This window comes from Oenanthe melanoleuca, chromosome 2 (genome assembly GCF_029582105.1).
Source record: "Oenanthe melanoleuca isolate GR-GAL-2019-014 chromosome 2, OMel1.0, whole genome shotgun sequence".
NCBI lineage: Eukaryota > Metazoa > Chordata > Aves > Passeriformes > Muscicapidae > Oenanthe > Oenanthe melanoleuca.
Genome location: NC_079335.1, coordinates 41520650 through 41545866, shown reverse-complemented (window position 1 = coordinate 41545866; position 25217 = coordinate 41520650). Strand labels below are relative to the sequence as shown.

The window sequence follows — 25217 nt, the reverse complement described above, 5'->3', positions numbered from 1 at the left end:
AAAAGCCAAGTTAAAAATGAAAAAAAAACAAACCCCTAAACCCACAGCAAAAAATTCCAAAACAATAAGGTGTTAAGGCCTTAAACCAAAACTTCCATGCCACTAATTTTCCATTGAATTACACCAAATTCCTCATTCATCTGCCATGTTCTGTGCCTCAAATAAAAGGTTTACTCTGAAAAAATTATTTCTGTCAAGTACTTTCCTCTTGAGAAGTGCTATGGATAGAGAAGCACCAAGATCACCTTTTTATCTTTTGCTTTACCAAAAGAAATTCTAAAAATCCAATATCTAATCTATTGCTATGTGTTTGTGTACAGCAGGGTCCTCCTTGTTCAAAAACTCTAGAACCTTAATGCAGAATTAGGTTTAACTCAGTAATACAACCTCCCCTTAGAAGTTTGTTTGAATGCTTCACTTATACTTGGTGTAACACCATGGAACACAATTTTATAAATTAAATTATTGGAAGAAAAGAAAATGGTATTATCTCAGTGTTACTCTTTTATATTGAAATACCTAAAAAAATTCTAAGAATCAACTTTTTTGCTACAAATAAAGTAGGAGAAATGAAGGTATTTTAATTTCAGACAGCTATCAAAACACTCTTTACTCACTGCAGTTCAGCATTTTCATCAATCAGTCCTTGAAGCAGCATTTCTTTTGCCACTTTGAGTATCTCCCGAGAATCATCATCTGCTTGACTTTCTGGATCACTGATGGTAGGAGAAAAATATTTCTTAATTACTTATTTCAAACAATTCATAGCAAAATAAGAGGATGGGGATGCTGGGGCAAAAAGGAGGAATATGCCCTCTGATAAAAATCTCAACTTGGCATGACAAAATAACATGAGGTCTTCCCTGCCAAAAATACCTTGTACCTCCACTACTTATAAAAGAAATTATCTAATAAGCTAACTAATATGTTAGGTATTTATTATGAACTTTGCAAGGTTGAATCTGAAAAAAGAGGCAGAGAATGCTTTTCACAAGTGATGCCAGAGTAAAAATTGATTGAACGTTTTTTTCTGCAATAAATGTCCATTCAAAGAGTTATCCTGGGAAAAAGTACATAAAACCCAACTAAGATAATTCAACAGCAACCCTCTTGCCAAACTGAGTATGTGCTGTTCCCTACTCTAAGGGGTCAAACAGCATGACCATCTTTATACTATCAGATGGAAGCAATCCAGATCATGCCCATGTGCCTTAATGTATCTTCTACCTAAAAGTAAATTTCTTTAATGTATAATTTTCACTAGTTACAAATTACAGCAACACTGGAGCATCAAAGTTAAGATTTCTTATGCCAGCTTGCTGTGGTGATGCAACATCCTAGCTCTGGTCCGAGGATTTATCCCTTACTGGAAGTGATAAAATTGTCACCAAAGGCCAAAGCCTTTTAGGCAAATCACAGACTCTGTTCTTCTGTCAACTGGAAAAATCCCTCAATGAGGAATATGAAGCTGGAAGACTGTTACAAACTCTTTCACTCTGCCTGGGACAAACCACTGAAAGACAACATCTGCAGTGAACACACACCTGTAATTATCAAAAATCCACATCAGGATATCATACATGCGCTGCCGACATATCACAGAGGGGTGAGAAATGAACCCTGTCACTCCAGGCAGAAGCTCTTTAAGTTCTAGTGGTTTTAATTTAGACAGCATCTTGTACACTATATCCAAACAAACCCTTTGTCTTTCATCATCCCTAAAAGAAGAGGGAAAAAAAAAACCCAGTTACATTCCTTTTCTCATCATTGCTACACACAGAACCAGAAGATCAGTTTGAGTGCAAAAGTATTTACTTAAAGCTCCCTATGCAAAACCAAATATTGTTGTAAAACACAATCTAAGAGTAAGAATATAAGTAAACTAATACAAACTACAGAAATTGACATCACACTGGTATTTTACTCTAAGGCTATTTTAGAAGTGTTTGCTCATTTTTCACAGTGATCTTAACTCCCAGATTAAATTAGCTCAGATCACGGGAATAATGACCAAAAAGCGAAGGCGAATTATAAATGCTTCTGAATGTAAAAATGTTGTGGGAAGCATTAACTATCCATCATAATCACATGACTGCTCACCTATGATTCATGATCTGGATAAAGTCTTTACTCCTTAACTGCAAGTGGAGATCAGGAACTTCCTCAGCCCGGCACATTATTACTTCCAGACAAAAGGTTTTCATCACACCATGAAGTTTGGGTATCAAAAAGAATACTGCATTCATAAACCTTCATAATGAGAAGCCCACAAAGAAAATCAAGTTATTCTCTATTGTTCCTCTAGATTTACAGTCATAGCACATAAATCATGACATACCTGTCAGCAAGAGGTGGAAAATTCTTAACAACTTTATTCAAGCACTGAATAAACTTATCATGCTGTGTGTTCTGATGATGCTTCAATTGTTTTACAACACAATCATAAACTGGATCTTCAAGTATCTGAAAATGAGAAAGACAAGGATACCCTTGAAAATCATAACAACCTTAATGAAATATGATTTTGCTGCTATACTGTTTGATTCTTGTACATTTAATTAAGCAAGATACAGCCAACTCATCTTAACTTTTATGATGCTTCAATGGTCCTGTACAGCCCTGACTGGGTAAAATACGTGATTGTTGCTTAAAAAAAATGTATTTGTGAGCTTCCTTTGATTGGTTTGGAACCAATACCTTAATTTTGCAGTACAAGTTGCTTAGCATGCTTATATAAATAATAAGCAGCTTCTCATTCAGTATACAAGATTTCCAACAATTAATGTAAAAAAACCAGAAATTTTTAGTAAAAAGGTGAAAAACAACCAGCAACCTGTAACTAATATCAAAGGAATAAGCCTTGTTCAGGATAAAATTTACACCATCTTTGCTCTTTTATTCAAAATACTGATTATAATGGAACTTGAAAGATGGAGAGACTTCATGAAGACTTATGAAATATGCTCTACAAACTGTGAAAGAACAATCAGAATGCAATTAAGTGGAGAAAGAAGCAATGATAATAAGGAGAAAAGGCAGAATAACCTACAAGCTCAGGCTAATACTCCACTTAGCCAACAACTTGGTATTTTTGTCTTGAATAACAGTTACAGAATTATATTTAGGGGGAACACATGATCCTGTCTGCATTTTTCCTCTTTTTTTCTCATACAACCCAACACACATTTGTCATTATATTAAGGATCTTTGAGTGTACATTGCTGTCTGTTATATTTAAAACCTGTCCATGACATTTTTTTTGTGTAGGAATTTACCTAATTTCCCTTTGAACCTGCTGATCTGCTTATCCTAGAACCTCTTCTGGCACCAAACTCCAGAAGTTCCTGAATTATTTAATCAAGAATTACTTCTAGCATGTGTCTCAAACTGACTTCTGTGATCATCAAGCACAATCCCTTAGTTCTACCTGAGGATTTGGTGAGTAACAGCTTTGCACTCACTTTATCCACTACCTACAAAATAACTGGATTCTGACATAGTTATTCAAAAGGTAGCTCCAAACCTCCCAACTTGCTTTTCTTTTCCTCTTAAAACCCTCCAACTTTAAAACACACCATGCTAGTATTGCTGGCTGGTAAAAGCTGAATAAAGCCTCAGAAAGAGATGGTTCACTGTCAGCTCCAAAAAAGCCAGGCAAAAATTCTGCACTTAGTCTGCCCTCAAATTCTTTTCCTGTTGAGTTAGTAGTTTAAATCTTCAATCAATCTGTTGGATAAAGACTGCTGAGTTTTAAATACATTCATTTTTGGATCTGAACTGAATAGTCATATAAAAGATGAATATACAATTAAGAGAGGAAAGGTCAAACACAAAATACAGTTCACTTACATTTTCTCTCTCAGCTATGTATTGAAGAGCAAGTCCCAAAACTTCTGCTGCAGCTGCATAAACTTCTCTATACTTTAGTAAACCCATGTTGTTGGTCAAAGCTTGAAAATACCTAGCACAAAAAGATAGACCTGCTGTAAGCCACTACTCCAGCACACAAATTTAAACTGAAGCAAAAAATTAATCTGAGCTGCCTGGAGTAACAGTGACTGCTTTCAGAAGAGCTGAATACAGTACAACATGCATTTGCCACTTGCAGTGTCTCAAATCTCTGCTTTAGCAATTCCTGACTCCATGAATTTCCACAAAACCACAACCCTGGAGCCCAGGTTTGTACAACAAATTGTACAACTTTCTAGATACCTTCCAAAATAAATGTGTTCTGCAATTTGTAACTAGAAAAGTATTACCTCTGAAAGATGATAGCAAAGGGATGATGGGACAAAGGACTCCAAAGAACAAATTCCCATTTGTCCTGCTGACAAATTAAACTTGCTCTCTTTGGCTTGAGATTTTTTTGAGATCATTCACAAAAACTGCATTTCTCACCTGACGCGATCTATTTCACACTTTGGGTCAAAGGGTGGCAAATTGTTTGCAAGAACAATTCCCAGCAGCTGAATTCCCACTGAATTATCCTTTGTATCAGGGTCTCCACTAGAAAACTTTTCAAATATTAAACTGTTTGACAAAAAAACAAAAGTAAAGATACACATGAAAACCCCAAAAGACACACCATAAATCACTCACTGTCTTTGTATCCAGGGGTGTATATGTACATGTACAACCCATGAAAGGGATATTGTCAGAAAGCAGCAGATATTTAGCTTCAATGAAGAAGTCTTTGCAAAGAAACCCACACCAAAACAGCTGAAAAGAGATTGTAAGCCCACACAAATGCTTGACATGTTCACAAGCATGGCAGATAGCACAATATTCAGTGATAACATTCAAAACTTCAGAAAAAAAAAATCTTTGCAGAGATTACTCCTGCTACTGTTGCTGCTCCTATAATCCTTTACATATTTTCCCATCTCGCTCTCTCTCCTTGCTGCTCTTCAAATTAATTTATAATCTTTGGAGAGTTTGATTCTGAAGTTGTACTGTTCACTGTAGAGACAAAATGTTCACTATTGCAGCTGAATTTACCTTCCCATATCTCTTGATACACTTCACTTACATTTTTTGACGTATTGACAAAAGAAAGCAATTGTCCAATTATTCACCTGTAAGGTATGGAGAGACAGTTCTTCCAACACTCTATAACTGTCTTTATGATTTCCAGATTGTGTCTGAACACAGCTCTTTTTGGGTGAAATGCATTCTTCATCAAGAATTCAAGCAATCTGTTAGCCAAAATCTCATCTTTAATATTCCCCTACAAAAACCAGGATCAAAAATAAACATAGTGACTCCAAGAAGACATACATTGTTTCATGAAAGCAAGTAAGTAAACAAGTTATGTTTGAAATTAATATGTAAAAGAACTGTAAAATGCAGAAGTGGGCTGATGTACAAAATTATTTAAGAGCATAAAAACAAGCTCAGTCATTCTTTACTGAACAGTCACAATAACAATAAAAATGAACTTCATATTTCCTTACTTTGGGAGTGGCTACACTTGTCCAGGAAAGGATTGTAACTACTATTTCCACTACCATGTAATGAATCCCTTCACCTCCATTATTTCCAGAAACAACAAGTTGCAGCAATGGACCAAGCCAGTGCTTGGCATAAGGCCGGAATACCTACGAAGAACCAATGATAAAGTACAAGTTACCCAACTATTTAGCAACCTGTTGTTCAATAAACATTACTGGAAAGTGTGCTAAACCAACCTCTTTAGCACTTTGCTCAACCCCTGAGGGAACAACCATAACAATTTTAAAATAAAAAGTATCCACATCTACATTTCTTATTTTTGCTTAGAAACATCTAACCACAGAAAGTGAATTATTTCACTAAAGCACAGACAGTATGGATCTCACCTAGAAAATCTGTCTGTAAAGGATCTACCCTTCAATTTCAGACAGCTATATTAAGTAAGTATCATTAAATGGACATAAAGTTATTGAATTAATTCTGAAATTCAGCATTTTTTTGTTTGGGATATTCCAGACAGAACCATTATACTTTAAAATATTGTATGAAGTAGGTTGAGAATGTTTTACCCAAGAATGAGTTAGAAAATGTTGCTTCTCAAGTAGTACAGGTTATGCTATCTCAGTACCCTTCTGCAATAAGAACACCATTTAGCTCAAAGTGTTTCTATAAGACTCATCTGTGTCCACTAATGAAACACTATATTTGCCCTATAAAGATGAAAAGTAAAATCAGCCCCACCTCTTGCCTGGTATCAATGAATACATTACTAGTGGTTTCCAGAAGACACATATTGTGGATACCTTCTACTTACAGAAGTAGAATATGGGAGAAAAAGTATTAATAATGCATTCAAAATACTTGCAATATCTGGAATTTTGGGCCATAAATGCACTCCCTTTAATCACAGCAAACTACTCTATTTGAATGCCCCAAAGGTCTCAACTGATGAAGTATTTTACCCTGCAAGAGTTACACATTTGATATTATGAACAAAAATTACTCACATCCTCGGTATTTACAATAAGTTTTGCTATGAAGAGGCGAATATTTAATGGTACTGATGGGTTTCCTAATTTGCCATGAAGAAATTTCATCCAAAGAGGAAGATCTACTGGAACTGTCCCCTGAAATTCAGAAGAGATGAGCAAAAATCAAATCACTTCTTGCACCCAACAGGCTTACCAAGCCAAAAAGCCCCAAGCCCAAACTATGCAGGTTTCACTACAATATAGCCAAGAAAATTAAAAAATGAAGGGATTCAATCATGACTCTCTTTTCTTGGTAGTATTAATAGAAAAATGACAACTTTATAGTTAATACTGGCCTCCTCCACTTTGGGTGTGATCTGGTTCCTCTGCATATGTTTAATCAGAGTGGTCATAGAAGCCATACATTCATGTTGGTTGAATTCATCCATTTCCAGTTCCATCTCATCGTTTAAAACCTTGTGCTCTGTGGGCTCCTGAAAAAAAAAAACAAAACCAACAAGCGTTACTATGGATAATAACAATGTATTTCCTTTTAAATCCCAATCATGCCATGAGTCATTCTGATCTTATCTGTACTTAGATTTGACTACACAATCAGTGTGTGCAATTGGGAATACATCAAATGTGCTGTTCAAACAGATGCCTCCCAAATGCACGCACCAGATCTGCACATTCTTCATTTTTTGTGCCAATAGATGTCAACTTTATGTTACTCAGACTACTACCTGCCAGGACAGGTGTGGCAAATGCTGAAAGCAGGAGGAGTTAAGCTGAACCTTATCTTGTTTCATAGCTCAAAGAATATATTAACACCTCTATTTCTATGGACATGTTGCTTCACACTGACCAGCATCTGCAGCAGTTCTCTTCTGCTAGACAGAGTAAATCACAAAAGAAAATTGTTTAGTTAGAAATTACAACATTACTAGGCAAACTAGAAGTGTCCTTCCTATCCTGCTTAACTTCCCTGCAGCAAAAACACCTCTTTGCTCCAAAACATGGAAACAGTTTATCTTCACCAGTGTTAACAGTTATTTTGACAGATTGTGTCTTCAGTATCTATAATACTTCTACAAGCTTTCTGTTTCATAGTAAATATCTATTAACAGCATTACTGCTAGTGAGACATCTTTTGATTGCAGAAAGAACACAAGCTCAAGTCTTTGCTGAAATTACAGCATTTAATTTCTCCCAAGAGCAACAGTTAAATACAAGATGCCACAACAGAAAAACAAAAATAACTGATTATTTATTCTATCCATTTGATACAGCTCGTTCTGTCACAGACCAAAAGAAGAGGGAAATGAAGAAACCAGATGCCTAACAGCAAAATATAACCATCAGAGGATGTGCCTGAATGCAGTCACAAGCCATCATTTTACAACTCAGGCTGACTTCACTAACACTACTCAGCTTTAGAAACACAATAGGGCATCACTTTTTTTCAACTGTAGACAGTGGAGAGAGGAAAAAAGAAAAGTGACAGAAAACAGCTCAAGTCCTCTCCCTCATCTTCTGGAGGAACTCATTCTCAGTCAGGTACAACAATTATAGAAGACTAGAAATCTCTCCTTCTCAACCCCAATAAATGTAAGCAATTCTGCAACAGCATAAAACTCTCTCACAGTACATAAGTCACTAAATTACCTTTCTCCTGAAACGAGTGCTGCTAGCTGGAACATCTTGGGAGCTGTAAGAAAAACCTTGGACTCCAGTAGAAAAATCAAACTGACTCATTTCCTCACTCAAACTGCTATCCATCATGTATGATGAAGAAGCTAAATACTTGGGTTCATCTAGACAGGAAAGAAGAACAGTAGAACAGTCCATTACTCAAGGTAACTACAAGAAACAAGCCTTTACTGCCCACTAAAACTTGAGGGTAGGTGGGAATTGTTTGTTAGATGAAATACATTTAATGCTTTTATTTGTTTCTGTGACTGTAGAAGCCAGTGAAGAACACATCAAGAACCACTTTATGATAGGTAAGAAAGCATTTTTTTCATGGCCATAAATTACTTTCATACCATGGTTGCTATTCCCTGCATCCCTGGCCTCCTTCCTAATAGCAATGTACCGCTTCTTCCTTTCAAGAGGCACCTAAAAAGCAAGAAATAAAGTTATAATTACTTAATTTAAAAAAATAGTTAATTAATTTTTAAAAAATTTACAGATTATTTATACTTATTTATAGAGATACCAAAAAACGATTAAAACCACTTGACATGGATGGAAATCTCATGTTGTAAATTACTATTATTAATGCAACAGAAAAACAACTGAATTTTTGATTCCTACAGCTGTTCACTATCAAAGTAAGTACACTAAAAAGCATGTTAGAAGTTATGTGCATTACAGGTCTGTTCTAAACTTCAGGTCTGGATTTCTCTCAGAAAAATGTATTTTAAACCACTGGAGGAATATTCCATTTTTTTTGTATCCACTACTCCATTTTTTGTATCCTCTTTCCCCATATGTGAGGATTGACCTGGTCTTCAGTAATTACACTGTTAAAGTCACACCCTTTTTTTACTTAGAAATGCTAAAGGCCAGAAATTTCACTCACCTCAATTTCAACAGGAAATGTATACTGACGCTTCAGGTCTATCAAATTTTCAAAAATCAGCAAGTTCTGCAAACCAAAGTGTGTTTGGAAATAGCAGAATTATAATGCTGCACACAATAACAACTGCTTTGAATATATTTTATTTCTTCTTTAAAAAAATTCAACAGATCAATGTAAAACATAGAAAGTGTGTAGTTTTCCGCATCAATACTCAGAAAAAAAAATTTTGCTACTTAACTACTGTAGAATCCACAGCACAGAATGTGTTTTGTAAAATGGTCTCTCTTATTCAAGTATATTCCAACACTGGAGAAGTTAAACAATAGGGCTTTTTCCTCCTGTTTTAGAAAATTGACTGGTAGTGGAAGTAAAACAGTATCACTACTTCACCCATTCCCAAACAGCTGGTAAAACTTTCATCAGCTACCACTCCTTCTATTGCCTCACTGGGTAGTTTGTTAATATAACTGCATGTCATTCAGGTTTCATTCTTTGATTTATTGCCACCAGGAAAAATCACTTTGTGTCTCATGCTCTGGAAGCCTTCTAACAGCAACAGAAGCTTCTCACCTTCTCTGATTTTTCTGAGAAAAGAAAGCCTTGGTAAAATTTACTTTCAGTGAAGACACAACTGATGACAGCAACAGCGCAGTTATAGGCTGCACAGTGATACTGTCTCCTCTTCTCCAGCAGCTGACTCTCTCCTGCCATGTTCTCTGTAAACGTATCATAGCACGACCTTAAATACAAACAGGCAAGAAAACACCATCAGAAGTTTTATTAAGCAGTACAAGAAGGGTTCCAACCAGAGACCAGTGATTCAACAGAATTTCAAGGAAGCAGTATCTGATTAAAAACCACCTCACACGTGTTCAAGTATCCTGCAGGCAAATGGAACCAAAATGGAACCATTCAGCAATGACAAAGAAAATTTCCCCAAGTACTTACACAGGAGCCCTTAATGTCAGAAATGTGATGACAGGTAATGTACAGATAAGATGAATATTTGTTTTGATGTATATATAAATTTCTCTCATGGCCCTTTGCCAAAAACTTACGAATGGACATGCACGTTAAAAGCTGAAGGAAAGAGTTCAGATACGATTTTTAAAGGTCTTTGGCACAAAGCCAATAATAGATCTGCAAGTCATAGCCAAGAAATTCTTTTAAATCCTCACAGGACATAGTATAGTAAAACAAAAATCAAAAACAGAAATTTAGGAATCTTATTTTTTACTCTGAATACTAAACAAACTAAACAATACTAATTAACATCTATATTCAGTATTTCTCTTTTGTCCCCCTTCGCAGTGATGATCAAGCCAATTACTCCTACAGGGTGTACTGCTGAATCATGAAATGTAAATGAAAATCCATCCCATCTTCTCATCAATCATATAAATACCAATTTTGCAATACAGAGCCATATTCCACATAGAAGTGTGAATATACCGAAACTGAAGTAGTGAAAACACAAATTAAAGGCCAAGAATCATACTGAAAAGGTAAAATAAATGTACAAGCTTAATAAATTTTAAAAGAAGTACAAAAACAGGAGGCAAAGGTTATCCTAACACAGAACTGTAGTTTACACTACAGATAATTCTTTCAATGCAAACTCACTATTGTGTATTTCATTTAAAATCAAAAGCTATGTAAGAGATTATATTCACTCTTGAACAAATGCATCTTTTGCTTCACATGGCCCACTTTAAAAAGCATATGTGGTCAAAATCTAATCAGAAATATAAAGCAAATAAAATATACAATGGTCTTACTTTATTAGTGTCTTGGTAAGTTCATTTCCTTCTACACTCATGGAGCCACGGTAAGCTTGGTTAATTTTAGAGTCCTTGGAGTAAACTTCCTCTTTTGAAAGACGAACATACATCACCTCTAGCAGCTTGTAATACCCCATTTTCTTGGTGACTTGTGTATCAAAAGTATATTCATGGGACTAGAAACAAATAGGCAGAATCTCAGAAGGAAATTCCCTGACTCTTGTCCTTTCTAAATAGTTATTTTATATTTCTTAGACAGCCTTCAGCTTATTTCTACCTTCTAAAACACAGAAAAGAGATAATGACAATAAAAGACTGGCAGATTCTAAGTTCCTATATAGTACAGTTATTAAACTGTGGTGACCCATGCTTGTCTGGTGAGCTCTCTTCACTACAATTGGCCTAAGTTATTATAAGGATACTGGAGGAGAATAAGCAGAGTACTGAGTGACAGCTCAGCCTCATGACAATGTAAGCAAAACACACACACCTGTCATCATCCTTGGTGTCATTAATGAGTTTCTTTCTGCACCTCATTTTGGTGCCAACACTTACAGCAACAGGAACATGGCGTGGGTGACTCCACATAGAGATCTTAGTTTTTTGTTTTAGTAACTATTACTAAACTTCAGTGATTTCAGCATATTGCTTATGAACATCTGTAACAGCAAAACCATGGGACTGAAGAACTATAGCAAGAACAGAGACCTCCACTGGCAACAAGATCATTGCATGAAACTATATTTCTGAATTGAAAGACAGGCTGTAAATAGATAAAGGAAGATCCGTGCTCCCAATCCCTTGTTGAAGGGCCTTTGCAATGATTACAGGTGTATTTCTATCTCTAGAAGTAATGTACCTAATTTCAGAGCTTTCATTCCAGCTTCAATTTTTACACACAGTAGATAAGCAAACATGCATTAAATCCAAAGGAACAGCGTGTTTGGAAATAAAGGAAAGCTTATCAGTAATAATCAAATTATATAACTGGCACATGCTCCTGTTCCATGACACACAAAACTAGAAATTAAACTGTTTTTATCAGTGTTCCATTCAAAGCTAAGCAAAATGTACATACCAACATCAACATTTTCCTAGACCTTCCCTAACCATAAATACAAAAAAAAGTAACTGATACCTTTGTAAACCTGGAATTAAGTGTATCCATAGCCTCTACTATAATCTTGCCAAAGAACACTCTCAGTGCATCCAGGCTGCAGTGCCACAAGAGAGTGAGGAGGGACCGATCCACAAACGCTTGGCGAGCAGCATTTGAAAGAAGTTCTTCACTTCGGAACATTTTGTGAACAGTGTCCAACAGCATCACTTGCTTGTCAGTGGTGCTCCTAAACAAGATGCAAATCTCAAGATGAAAACCCTTTTACTAGAATTCGCTTATGTCTCACAACCTTAGGATATCTGAATTTTTATTAACTGCATTCATGCCCTCTTGGACATGAAGGCATGCAAGATCAGGTTGAACTACCAAGTATTATGCAGCTCTCAAAAAAGCCCACCTCAGCTTCTTAGTCTGTTACAAGAGATGGCAAACTTGTTTGTGTATCTTTAATAAATTAATCCTAAAGCAAACATTAACTTTCTCAGTTCCTTTTTACTGAAAAAATACATATTATCTGGTACAAGTGAAGGATGTAGGCAAAGCACAGGAAAAACAGAGCCGTGGCTATCAAGCATTCCAGTACCAGATGATCTGCTATTCTGAATAATTTTATTAAAGCTAAAATTTCAAAAATGGGATTTGGACATAAGTAAAATGACCTTGTCCAGGAAATTACATGCTCCACAATAGTCACTACTCAACAGCCCATCAAAACCTGGAATGTTGGTTTTGGAAGAGATACTGAATACCTCTTCCATGGACAGAGCAGGTTTAAGTCTACAATTTACCACCCTGGAATCATTCAATTAAATAAGAGCACTGTTTTATCTTCTAAAGGGGTTTAAGAAATTAGTTCACTGTCAATTTAAGTGCTATCAACTTAAGTGATCATGTGGTTATACAGGGGTAGCAAATATATAACAAACAAGTACTAATGTCAACTGGATTCTCTCAGAAAAAGCTTTTTTACAGTGGGCTTTCCAAAGCTGCACAGGCACTTGAAGTGCAATCTGGAAATGAATGTCACTTGTTCACACTTGGGAAATACTATGAAAATGTGAAGACAAAAGCAAAATCTGAATTAAAACTATTACATAAAACTTTATAGTGTAAATCATCACTATTATAAGGACAATAAAACGCAAGAAGCACCTTTGCTGCAGTAAAAATTCAATGAGAACAAGCACAAAATCTAGTGGACTAAACCTACCTTCTGGAAATTCTTTTGAAGCTGGCTTGAAATAAGTCCTCCATGAAATGTCTGTGGTCCCTGCAGAGGATTTCTGTCATCAGTTGCAACAACATTGGACTTTGAGACAATTCTAATGCATCTAAAAACTGAAGAAGAAGCAACATGTAACATGAAAAGTCACACTGGATCAAATCACTTCAATCTAATATACAATTATTTTTTAATACTTATCAGAAGCAGATGCACAGAAGTGTGTGCTTCTGTAGATTCAATTTCTGGATAAAGACAACCCAGAAACAGAGAAGGTGATCTCCTCATGTGAACCAAGAATCTCTCTTTAATTCCAGATCCTGTGAAACTGTTTCCAGAACTTTTGTTCACCTTGGCCTCTAATTTTGTATTTGTTAAAAATACTCACCTTCTTAGTGCAGTCTACATAGTTACTGTGCTTCAAGGTTCCTTTGGGAAATTCATCAGACCTCATGGGAAAATTGAAAGCTACAAGTTGATCCAGAGCATTCTTAAGGTCATTAAGCCTCTCTCCTGTCAAATTAGTGAAGAATGGGAGAATTATCACTGCTTGGCCCTGAAGAAAAAAAAAAAAAAAACAAACATAAAGATACAGTTCCACACTAAAAAATAAGTTATTCCCTAACTATGAAGCCAGCTGAATAGGAACACGAAACAGCACCAGTGGCTATTCTTATTGATTCAGTAGCTCAGTGTACTAATAAAAATATGTTATGTAGCTGCTCTTCTTTTCAGCAGCTGGATCGGAAAACAGCTTTTAACTCTCATGTCACTGCTGAGTGAGAGTTAAAGCAAATTAATATATCATGGCTGACATAGCTATGAATAATACCTCATCGTTCTTTTAAGCAAGCATTCTCACACAAGATTTAATGCATCACCTTGCAGCTAAAGCAAAACCCCAAACTTTGTTTATTTTGAATGCATAGGAAAGTACAAAACTCTGCCTAATTAAAGGCAGGCTGGCTGAGAAGCTACTACACAAAACTTATTTTAAGTACAAAACTTTTCATTACTCTAGTCCAACCAGCACCTTTCATAACTCCCACTTTCACTCTGCAGTACTTTATCTCCCTCTCCTGACCAAGCTGCATATAGCAGCTACTCCATTAGTACTGGTCTCATGCTTGCAGACATGGACGTTAAAACAATGACAAATGTTCATAACCAGACCTGTAGGAAATGCTGCTCCTTGCTAAAAGCCTGATTAGCTGTCATTTCTCAAATGAACACTTGGGAATTCAAGACAAGTTGCAACTGATGCTGACTTTTTTTCCCTAGAAATTACATTTCTTTCTTCTGAGCAAGGGAAAAAAAGAGCACCTTAAACCAAAGCATAGAATCTGTGATAGTGCCTTCTGTCTGAAGAACAAAAAGTTTTACAGTGTTGAACAGAAGAATAAAAACCCAGAAGTCCATGAAAAAATTATATATAAATATAAAAATATAAATATAAATATATAAATATTATATATAAAAATATATATACTAATAACAGAGAATTCCATGAACAAAAAACATTCTCATCTGGGGAGGGTAGGGAATCTGTTGAAGTGAGCAACTTACTTTAAGATTTAAGCCTAAATCCTGATCAGTAAGTAGACTAGTATAGGTATTAAAAACAGCTGTAAATGCTTCATGATTGGTATTGAAAGAAACTGAAGAGTCTATCTGGAAAGACAGAAGAAATAAAAAATATCAGTTTGAGGTTTTTTTTAACTCGTTAAAAGAGTTAAAGAATAATAAAAAGCCCTTGAGCTATAGAATTATTTATTTCCAAAACTCCACTGAAGTAACAGAAAGCACATACAGAGTGACTTTGGTTTTAAAAGAAGAGCTATAAAAGCTCCTACACAGTACAATCAGAATCATAATGTTGGGTATTTCTCAATTTAAAAAAAAAATTAATCTCCTTCTGAAAGCCAAATTTCCTACTGGTCATTTCAGTGCCACCTAATACAGTAATACAGTTCACACTCTGTATGCTAACACATACCTTTATTACACATCAAGTAATTTCCACCTGCCCCAAATTTTTTTGTACTTTGCTAATAAAAACACCCAGATTCTAACATTACCTTTTTTTTTTTTTTTATTTCCCCCAACATAAAACATTTGACTTGAATAGTGTTTCTTGAAAACACGATGCAATCCCTACAGAACTAGAAAGGTCACCTGAATATTATAAAGCAGAACATACCTGCAGAACTTTTGCCAGCAGGGTCAAGACTGCCATTTTGCTCTCAGTAGATGAACCTTTGGCCCACCAGCCATCCAGTTTTTCCCAGTTTCTCAGTACAGCTGTCACCAGTTTTGCTCCTTGCTGCTTGCGCACAGCACGGTCCCTGAAGCTCTGATCTAACATGCCATTCAAAATGCTCCCAACCTGGAAGGAAAAGCAACAGCTAAGATTCTTGCATCCCAAATGAAAGGATGACAGAATCACTTCAGTGGTGTGGGCAGTCATAAAAAAGAAGCATCACAATGCAATGGTAGATTTAAATCTCAAAAAGATGCAGAAGAAAGATCTCTGCAGGAAATTAAAAATACACCCTTCTCAAAAAAAAAAAGTCCCACACCTCTCCAATTTCCTCCTGTTTCAGAGTACAATGTAGCAATTAGTTCTGATGCCTTTGTGTATATATAGAGAAATAAATGATAATCCAGAATAAAGATCAATATTTGATAATTTAACATAGTGTGAAGTCGAAAAATAGCACACAGGCTAACGTATTCACATCCATTTCGAAAAGAAAAATAACTCTTGCACAGCAGGTATGAACTAAGTATGCTTGAAATCTCTTCAAAAACAGTCACTATCATCTATCAGATACACTTGAAAGAATTAATGTACTGCAGCATGCTCAGCACAGGAAACACTAGATAATCATCACCAGAAACAGACTATTAAAACATACACATTCCTCTATGGTCTAATTAAACAAATTTTGGTATCACCAAAAACAATGCTGCAAGTCTTTTAAACTACTACTTGGATGCAGCACTCTAAGCATAACATTTTGGATTATAAAAGAGCCAATTACTTTTAAAGGATGATTCTACTTTGCTGAGCATCTTTTTAATCAAAAGAAAAGCAGACTTTTGATCTCTTTGACCCTTTTGTTTGTCAGAAGCCCTCAAGGAAGACTTCTCAGTTCTAAGTTTCCTTCATGGCACTGAATTCTATAAATGCTGTAGACAAACAGGAAGAAGTCTTTTGAGCCAAACAAGCAGTGCTGAAAGTGAGTACATGACAAAGTATCCCATATTTATTTCAGCTCAGCAGGGTTGTGTGTCTACATCTCTCATTTCAATACTCTGATCTAGCTCTACCCTAGCCCTGTGGACTAAATGCCCATTAGTAGCTGGAGTTTGTTTTTCAGTTTCATTTTATCCAAAACAAATCCAAGTCACATGCTCTTGGGACCATTCTGCAATGAAAAGCAAAGCACAGTAAATGGGTCCTCCTTTGAAATTACATTTTTGATCTGAAGTACTATGCAAAGACATCCTGAAATTTCAGGATAGAGGGAGCACTTTCCACTCAGTTTGATCTGAGAACAGAGTGTTGTTAGGCTGCCAGAGATAGTGATGGTAGCACCAGTAGGTCAAGACAAAACTCCTGACACTCAGACTGAAAACTATCTATGCATTGCTGTCTGAAATTCAACCCAATGCACTTTTTTCCCTACTACACACTCCACCTCTAAAAACAATAATAAAATTGTTACTTCTAATATTCCCTTTTGACTCTGTCCTTTTAAAGAGTAAGTCCAATACCATTTGAGGATTGCTGACAGATGCCTCCATAAGACGTACTATGACCACATCCAGGTTTTTCAGTAGCTGTTGATTGATGGTTTCTGAGAACAGGCTGTAGAAATATTGCCCATGAGAGAAATTCATCAGGTGGTTCTGGGATGCTCCTGATAGTGGCACAGACAACACTACTGTGTTCAACAGCAGACTTACTAGCTCCTCACACTGAAAATCAAGGTATTGAGACAAGAGTTATTTTACGGACACCACATTTCACTTAGAAATTTCTTAGAAAAGCACATGATTTTTTTTTTCAAGCTCCCATCCCAAAATTTTTTCTTGTGTTTATTTTATTTTAAGGATTTTAGCTGGAGAACCACATCCTACCTGCTCATCAACAGCAAAGGCCAGCTGCAGAAGGCTATCAGCTAATTGCTTACTGCTGACATCTAAGGAAGGAAGAGAGATCCTTTCACCCCCAGGTGCAATGCCTTTATAAACAACTGAAAGAAGCTTGGAGCCAACTGAGAAATGAGACCCTTCACCCTGTGGAAACCAACAAAGAAGGGATGATCAATAAAAGCTGAAAAAAGGTCTCCAATCCATCTGTATAGTTAATCAAAACACTTGAACTCCAGATGATTTCCTTATAAAGCAATGCAAACGTACCATGACAAAACACCTTTCTAACTCAGGGATGAGATTTTAAATGAGACAATCCTACTGTGTACAAAGTTAAGAATAAATCAAAAGTAATTTCAAAATATTCCAAATATTCTCGTCCTCCTCCACTTTTCCAGCTTTACTTGACTGCAGAAGTAAAATGAGCAGCTAAGCCAGGATGGGTGGGACACAAATTCAGCTCATCTGATTATCAATATACTGCAACCACAGGTCTAGATTTTATTGATATAGAGAAAGGATAGCACACAGAAATTAAATATTTTGTTACTTGTTAGCTTTGCTCAGCCTTGTTACAGTCTCATTATCAAATTCTCAGTCTTTGTGACTGTTGCATAACCTGTTCCTTCCATTGCCCAAAGTAGAGATTTACTACAATCAGAAACTTAGTGGAAGGAATTTGAGTAACATAGTCTACATCCTCACACTTCAGGGATCTTTATCCTGTTTTCCTGCAGCTCAGACCTACTATATTGCTACTTATCAGTCAGGAAATATTCCTTTTCTAATTTCCCTCGTTACTTTGAATGGTCTCTGTGTAAAAGTTGTTAAAAAATGCCTCCTTTATATGATAGTTAGTCCTGATTTTTTGAGCTTTCAGTCTAGCGAAGCTCATTTAAAAGAAGTTTGAGTGATTTCCAGTGTCTGGAGCCAACCAGAGAAAGACTAACACAATTACAAAGGTTGTTCAAGCCTCAGTATTATGCTACTCAGATTTGTAGAATAACCATTAAACATTTATTTTTGATCCCATTCAATACTAGATCTTCATTGTTGATCTCATTTTAAACAACTTAATCTGATCTGTTCTTTGTTTTCATCCTGGTGTTTTACACAGGAAAAGCTCTTTACAATATACAAGTGTTCACTATTATTTTCTGTATTAACAATTACCTGACTGTGAAGAACAGAATGAAGCAGACCAGATTTCTGGAGTTGCTTGCAGGCAGAAAGGACAGCACGAAACCTAACTTGATCCAAACGTGCCTCTGAGTTAAACAGATCAACAGAACAAAGGTCCTCAAGGCTAGAGAGGAAAGAGAAGCAATAATGTTACATTAGTGCATCCACAGACAACATTATTTAGTTTCTATTTCTCATGGTGAAGGTTTGTTCTGAATTCATGCTTACCAAAAAGTCCCAACTTACCTCTGTGGTGTGATTCTTTTTTTAATGCAGAGTTTCAAAGACTCCTGGTAGGGAGATTTCATCAGAGCTTTCAGGAGTCTTACTGAGATATCTGGGAGGTTTTTCATGACTTGCACATCAGCTGTGTTAAAGCCTACATGTGATGGATCACACACTGTCATCACCACAAGCTCTATAAAGCTTGCATTGAGCATTTCCTTCTCAAGCACCTAGAAAGAAAAAAATTTAAATATAAAAACTTGAAAAATTCATTCAGATTTCTCTATTTAATCCTTTATAACTTACCATTAATCCTAACTCAAATGAAACCAAACATGAAACAGTACCATTCTCACTGATCTTCTCTATTGAAATGTCTGACTTTCAATAATTTATGTGAATTCAGAGAAATTAGGACAAAGGACATATCCCACCAAACTGCAAGTTACATCTCTTAAACCACACAGGTCTGTTTCAGTCTTGACTATACACCTGATGTACATCTCTGTACACACTATCAGAGATTTGCTGATGAGACCATCACAGCCTCAAACTAAACTTGGCAGTGTAAATTTCCTAAAAAACTCATAAGTATTGTACTTGATACAGTTAAATATAGCTTACCTTGCATTAAATAGAGACACAAGAGAAAGGCAAACAGAGGAACTTGAATACCTATATACTGAATTCAAGAAAGGCAGATAGTGTCAATTCTTTCTGCCTTTTAAGCAGCTACCACCTCCAGACATTTAATGCCATCAGGAATCATACAGGAAATATTCACTGCAAGTACTCCATATACAGAACACGTATATCTAACTACATAAAAAATCTGTATATTTTATCCACTGCAGATTTCAGAGGCTACCTTCCAGAAATCCTGCTGGCACGTTTCCAGGATGACGGTGACAAACTCCATGATCCGGACTATAATGGTGCACTTGCTGTAGTTGTACATGTCCCTTTCCTGAGGGCTGAACATGCTGCCTTTGGAACTGCAGTCAAAGCACTGCTCTGCTGCGTGGATGTCATGCAAAGCAATAGTGTCAAGGAAGAACTGCACAGCTTCCAAGAACATGGAACTTTCATTTACACCTAGAAAAAATTACACTAAGTTGAATTCACAGAATGTTTGGAAGAGACCTTCAAATCACTGAGTCCAACCCATGCCCTAACATCTCAACTAGACCATGGCACCAAGTGCTACATTCAGGGATGGTGACTCCACCACCTCCCCAGGCAGACCATTCTAGTATTTTAGCACTCTTTCTGTAAAAAAACTTTTTCCTAATATACCAACCTGTATTTCCCTTGGCACAGCCTAAGAGTCTGTCCTCTGTTCTACCAGTTGGTGCCTGGAGAAAGAGACCAACCCCCACCTGACTACAGCCACCTTTCAGAGAGTTGTAGACAGTGATAAAGTCACCCCTCAGTCTCCTTTCCTCCAGGCTAAACACTCCCAGCTCCCTCAGCCATTCCTCACAGGGTTTGTGTTCCAGCCCCTCACCAGCCTTGTTCCCTCCTCTGGATGTGCTCAAGTGTCTCAATGTCCTTCCCAAACTGAGGGGCCAGAACTGGACACAGCATACAAAGTGTGACCTCACCAGTGCTGGGTACAGGGGAAGAATGAGCTCTCTGCTCCTGCTCCTGTACTGTCTTTGGAAAACTCTAGGAGAGTTTGTAAAACCATCTATTCTACATTTGAGAGAAGTGCTTAAATTCCAAGTTAAGAACTCATCTTGGGTGGGCTTTGCATAACACATGAATGAACCTAATGCAACAGTTAATCACTCACCCAGTACTTCATAAGGTTTGATCATCTGCAGTTCAAAGAATGTATTGTAGCAATCCAGTGTTGCTAAGAACATGTCCATCCACTGCATGACAGCCTGTAAACTGAAGGGTTCCTGCATGCCACGGAGAGTTGGCTGAGAAAGGATTCCAGACGGACCTTTGGCATCGGTGCCCCCTCCTTCAAATTTGTTAATAAGGAAAGAAACACCTCTGTCTTTTAGAGTATCAGCCAGCCAAGAAGATTGAGATTTGTTTCCTGACAGAAATAGAAACAGAAACATGGATTTTCTAGGAAAAACACATTTCAAACTAGCAAGGAACTAGAGGAAAATGTACTAACAACTTTGTGATTTAAATTGCGTCTTCTAGCAGAGAAGGTATTGGTTCTGTTTTAGCCTTGGTCACATTCCTAAAATTCCCATATTTCTCTTCCTTCCATAAGGAAGAGGCTAATTTTTAAGACATTCACAGTTCTTCATCAACACATTCTACTTTTTTAGCTGGATACATAATAGTAGATTTGGGCCTTGAAGTAAGACTGCAAAAAAAGCCCCTTCTATGCCCAAAAACATCCCTCAAACCCTGAGGTTCTCAGAGTGCTCAATTTGCAATATAAGCAACAACTCAGTCAGTTTCTATTTAACAATGCTGAGTGAACAGATGTTTACATGTAACTACTGCCATGCATAGAAAACACAGAGGGAGGGCATGCACAGGATATAGAAAGCAAAGATATCAGTGCACTGTGACCTAAAATACCTGGCAATAAAGGAACAAATTCATAGAAGAGCTCCATGGCTTTATGCCGGCACTCTGTCTGAGGTCGTCCACACTGCACCAACAGCCACATGACAATGTCCTGAAGACACACGGATTTAGTAGCTGGGAATCCCCTGCACAAAAATATTAGGGATTAAGTCCTCTTGATATCTGCCAAGAAGCAATAGACTTTCAGTTGAAAAAAATCAAAATGTTCCAGGAGCACTGTGAATCCCTTTTATCTATTGAACAACAGCCCATCTACACTACAAGAAACAGCTCTTCCACCATCATGTCTGACACTGCTTTCCCTTCTCACTCTGCTTGGGATCCCCAAAGCACAGTCCTTGTGGAAAACAATTTTAAATGCAGAAGCAGGTATCTTTCCTTCTCTTGGTCAACTCAAAGAAGAAAAATGGAGATTAAAGTTTAAATAAATTTGCATAGTTTTCTCCATTCCCATAATCATCCAGTCTCATCGCTTATCAAATGCCACACCAGTGCCCCAAATCTAAACTCCACTTGCCAGTTTCATTAAGATCACATGATAATTTGGGTAAAAAGGGAACTAAGGAGCTCCCTAGTCCAACCTCCTGATCAAACCAGGGTCAGCTAGGTGACTCAGAGCTTCATCCATCCTGATCCTGAATCCATTTTTGGTTCTTTTATCTTTTTTGCTTCCCTTCTTTAATTGCTGATCATCCTATTGCAGCTTGTCCTGTTTCTGGTGACATTTAACAACAGTAAGAAAGGCTTTGGAGGAGTTTCCTCCACATACTTGCTTAGTAGCACCAGTGCTAATGTTATTATATACACTGCTGCGAGGGGAACATGCTCTTCTGCCTCTTCTTGCTAAACTAAATCAACTTCACCTTGCTGGAATAAAGAATCATGCTCCTCTCATATCATGTCCAGTGTTTTCCCACCAGTAGTTCAACAGACACATCAGGAGGCCTGTTTCAGCAACTGTTGTTGGATGAAGTCCTCATTCAGGATTCCAAGCATTTAATGGAACTACTAGTGGTAGATAATGTTTACTAAAAAGCAATATGAAAACAAATGCAAATAGCTGACCGTGGTACCCTCCGTTTTCCTTCCTTGTTCAGGGAAGGTGCTTTATGCTTGATTATGCGCTTCAGGTGATTAATGGCATCACAGCACTGTTGGGCAGTACCTACAGGAGAGAGAGAATTGACAACTCTAAAAAAATGCCAGTAATTTGGTTAAATAAATGGAGATAGCACTGTAGACATGGTGCAAAAGACTTATACAGATAATAATGTCTATCAGCTCCACTACTCTGTACTTCTACAGTAAATTGTTCAAAGTTGCAGAACAAAACACCAGACAGGCCAGCTTGGCCTGTGCCAAGTTTAAGGCCTTTGATATAAAACTGTGATCATGCTTAGAGAAACTGTAAAATTTTCCCATGTGAGTAATTCTTCTGGGGACACTTCTACAATACCCTGAACTATTCCTCTGAAGGAAACGAAGTTTTGTTACACCAACTTTTGGCTTTATGTTCTGATTATTATCAATGGATGAAAGAGCATGAAAAAAAAGAGAGAGAAAAGCAGATTTACTGAAGAACCATTAGAACTGTGAAAAAGGTCACAGATGCTTCATACAGCTACATACAGTTGTAAAGAATGACAAGCCAATGAGGAAAAGGTATCACAAAATAGTGAAAATATTCTATAGAATATATCAAAATGATCATTTGTGGGCCATTTGTTTGTTATATGAGAATAGATTGATTCTCATCAAGCTACATTTTTTACACCATATAACTGCAAAACCACAACTCAAATCTAAAGCACCACCGGCATTTTTAGTCTTATTACAAAACTATAAATCATTGTAAATATGAAAAGATTTTTTCTCTTGGGCTCAAAATATTCCACCTTTATACATTGCAAAGAGTTGATTCAAAGAGTTCCTAGCTAGATATCAAATGACCTCTCTACTGATAATGAAAAATAATTCTTCCTTTGTTGCAAAAGTAAGCAAATGCTCTTACAGTTACATGATTTTTCTATAATCCAAGATTCAACAAAGTAACTTTTTCTTCATTCCACAGTTAATTAACTATAGCTCACCTAATGACTTCTCATCAGTATGGGCTAAAGCCAGGCTTTCCAGAAAAACAACCAGTGCTTCAAATACAAACTGCTCCACCAGAGAATTTTCTTCCCTTTAAAAAACAGAAAAAAAATTCATGAGAAACTTGAGTGGAAGAAGCACTAAATATAAAATCCTAATTAAAAAATCACCAAATTAAATATTGTAGAAAGACTGCAAAAGATGTTTGCACAAAAAAGTACATCTAAACCCGTTTAAAAAATACCAGTGAAATTGTCTGAGCATCCTGAAAAGGCATAAAAAACTTCTTATAAACTTGTGATGAAAATTTATTTTTATACATTTCACACAGACATAAAGCCCAAACAACACAATTATTACTAAAAATAAGCTGAGTAAGTGAATTTTACAGCTATCATATACATTAATAGGATGACTATTTGAGCTGTACAATTAACTCTATGTCACTGAACCTTTAGGTTTAAATTACTTACTGTTTCAAGCTCTGCTTGCTCACCTGAATTCTCTGTAGATACTGTTAAAAGCAAGTGCTGCACCCAGCCTCTTGAAAGCACTGGGGTGAAGAGCAAGACTGTACAACCGTTTAAAAAGAGACTTGGTGTTTGCTGGGCTTTCCTCCTGCTGTCTCGGTGTTGTCTGCTTGATAGACCACTTCAAAAATTCTCGTATGCACTGGCCACAGAAATCTCTCAATGTGCTGTCAACTGGATCCACTATGCCACTCTGAAATTATACAAAGTTACTTGAGCACAAGAATGAGAAAAAGCCCTACCATTGTCTCTGTGCAGTACTATAGCAGCTTATCTACATTGCATTATCTGCAAATTATAAAACTGTACTCAGAGTTTATCAGAAATTAACAAAGCTCAAACTCACAACTGTCCAAGGGAAGGGCAGAACTTTCAGCCCTCACAGTGACGAATTACAGCTCAAAGATCTGGATTTCTATTCCTGTCTCAGCTATCAGTGTAGGAGTCTTGTCTAAGTCACCTCATTTTCTGATGGCTGTTTCCTCTGCCAAAGAAAGTCGCAGTGGTGCAACAACACTGAATTTCATTAAAAAAAAGTATTTGAATCCTCTTGACCTACCTAGCCTCCAACCACTTCTGCTCAGTGCAAAAGCTAGTTTTAAAGACAAAACTTTTGCACCTGGTAAAGGCAAAGATACTTAGAGAAAAATTAAGCACACAAAGGGATTCAGGGGGATGAATGGTGAACATGCTTCACTTTTTCCTAGTTCATACTAATGATAAAGAGTGATTCATTTATCTGAAGACGATGTACCTGCATTTTGAGAATGCCAAAGAAAGAGAAATCCATCATCTAAAACTCAGTTAAGAAATATTAAATGGTTATAAGAAAATAATATTTTCTATCTTTCACACTTTTAAGGGGGCCATTTTATCCGTTCAAGTGCTCCTGGTTGCTTCAGCAGTAAAATGATGTTAGTTAAAAATAAAGTCATATGGTACAGAGAAAAGAGATGAAAGACTTATGACCTACCAGGATAGCTTCCAAGAATGCCACTGTATCTTGACTCTCAAATTTTTTGTTGTTGGTAAACCAGTGAATGAGTTGCATGACTAAAGGCTCATACAACTGTCTTGCTACCTGAAAACAGCAAACATTAACTAGGTTTCTAGGATTTATACATTTCTATGCTACTTTGCTATTAATATGTAAGAATAAAAAACAGTACTTTGAAAAAGGGTCTATGAAATGAATAAACCATTTCATATTACATTCCCATATCAAGGATCAAAAAACCCCAGACAATTCAAATGGGTTAGATGCTTTCTATCCAGCTAGCCTCAATAACCTCCAAGCTTACTTTCAGTAATATCTTTTGAGACAAAGAAAA

General features: G+C 36.6%; 1 protein-coding gene across 1 annotated transcript in view; it reads right to left on the bottom strand.

Moving 5' to 3' along the window:
- PRKDC (protein kinase, DNA-activated, catalytic subunit) overlaps positions 1-25217 on the bottom strand; it is a 75668-nt gene that overhangs the window by 27553 nt on the left and 22898 nt on the right. The window contains exons 26-56 of the mRNA XM_056482784.1: positions 24860-24967; positions 23853-24079; positions 23353-23447; positions 22328-22427; positions 21254-21387; positions 20496-20750; positions 19569-19795; positions 18722-18930; positions 18467-18599; positions 17279-17437; positions 16913-17116; positions 15333-15518; positions 14699-14803; positions 13521-13688; positions 13121-13248; positions 11929-12136; positions 10788-10966; positions 9580-9748; positions 9010-9075; positions 8471-8543; positions 8091-8239; positions 6779-6916; positions 6459-6578; positions 5454-5597; positions 5076-5227; positions 4399-4530; positions 3850-3961; positions 2339-2463; positions 2101-2250; positions 1545-1718; positions 618-716 (exon numbers count right to left, since the gene is read on the bottom strand). Coding sequence (XP_056338759.1) covers positions 618-716; positions 1545-1718; positions 2101-2250; positions 2339-2463; positions 3850-3961; positions 4399-4530; positions 5076-5227; positions 5454-5597; positions 6459-6578; positions 6779-6916; positions 8091-8239; positions 8471-8543; positions 9010-9075; positions 9580-9748; positions 10788-10966; positions 11929-12136; positions 13121-13248; positions 13521-13688; positions 14699-14803; positions 15333-15518; positions 16913-17116; positions 17279-17437; positions 18467-18599; positions 18722-18930; positions 19569-19795; positions 20496-20750; positions 21254-21387; positions 22328-22427; positions 23353-23447; positions 23853-24079; positions 24860-24967 — 4628 coding nt within the window. The remainder of the gene's footprint in view (positions 1-617; positions 717-1544; positions 1719-2100; positions 2251-2338; positions 2464-3849; positions 3962-4398; positions 4531-5075; positions 5228-5453; positions 5598-6458; positions 6579-6778; positions 6917-8090; positions 8240-8470; positions 8544-9009; positions 9076-9579; positions 9749-10787; positions 10967-11928; positions 12137-13120; positions 13249-13520; positions 13689-14698; positions 14804-15332; positions 15519-16912; positions 17117-17278; positions 17438-18466; positions 18600-18721; positions 18931-19568; positions 19796-20495; positions 20751-21253; positions 21388-22327; positions 22428-23352; positions 23448-23852; positions 24080-24859; positions 24968-25217) is intronic.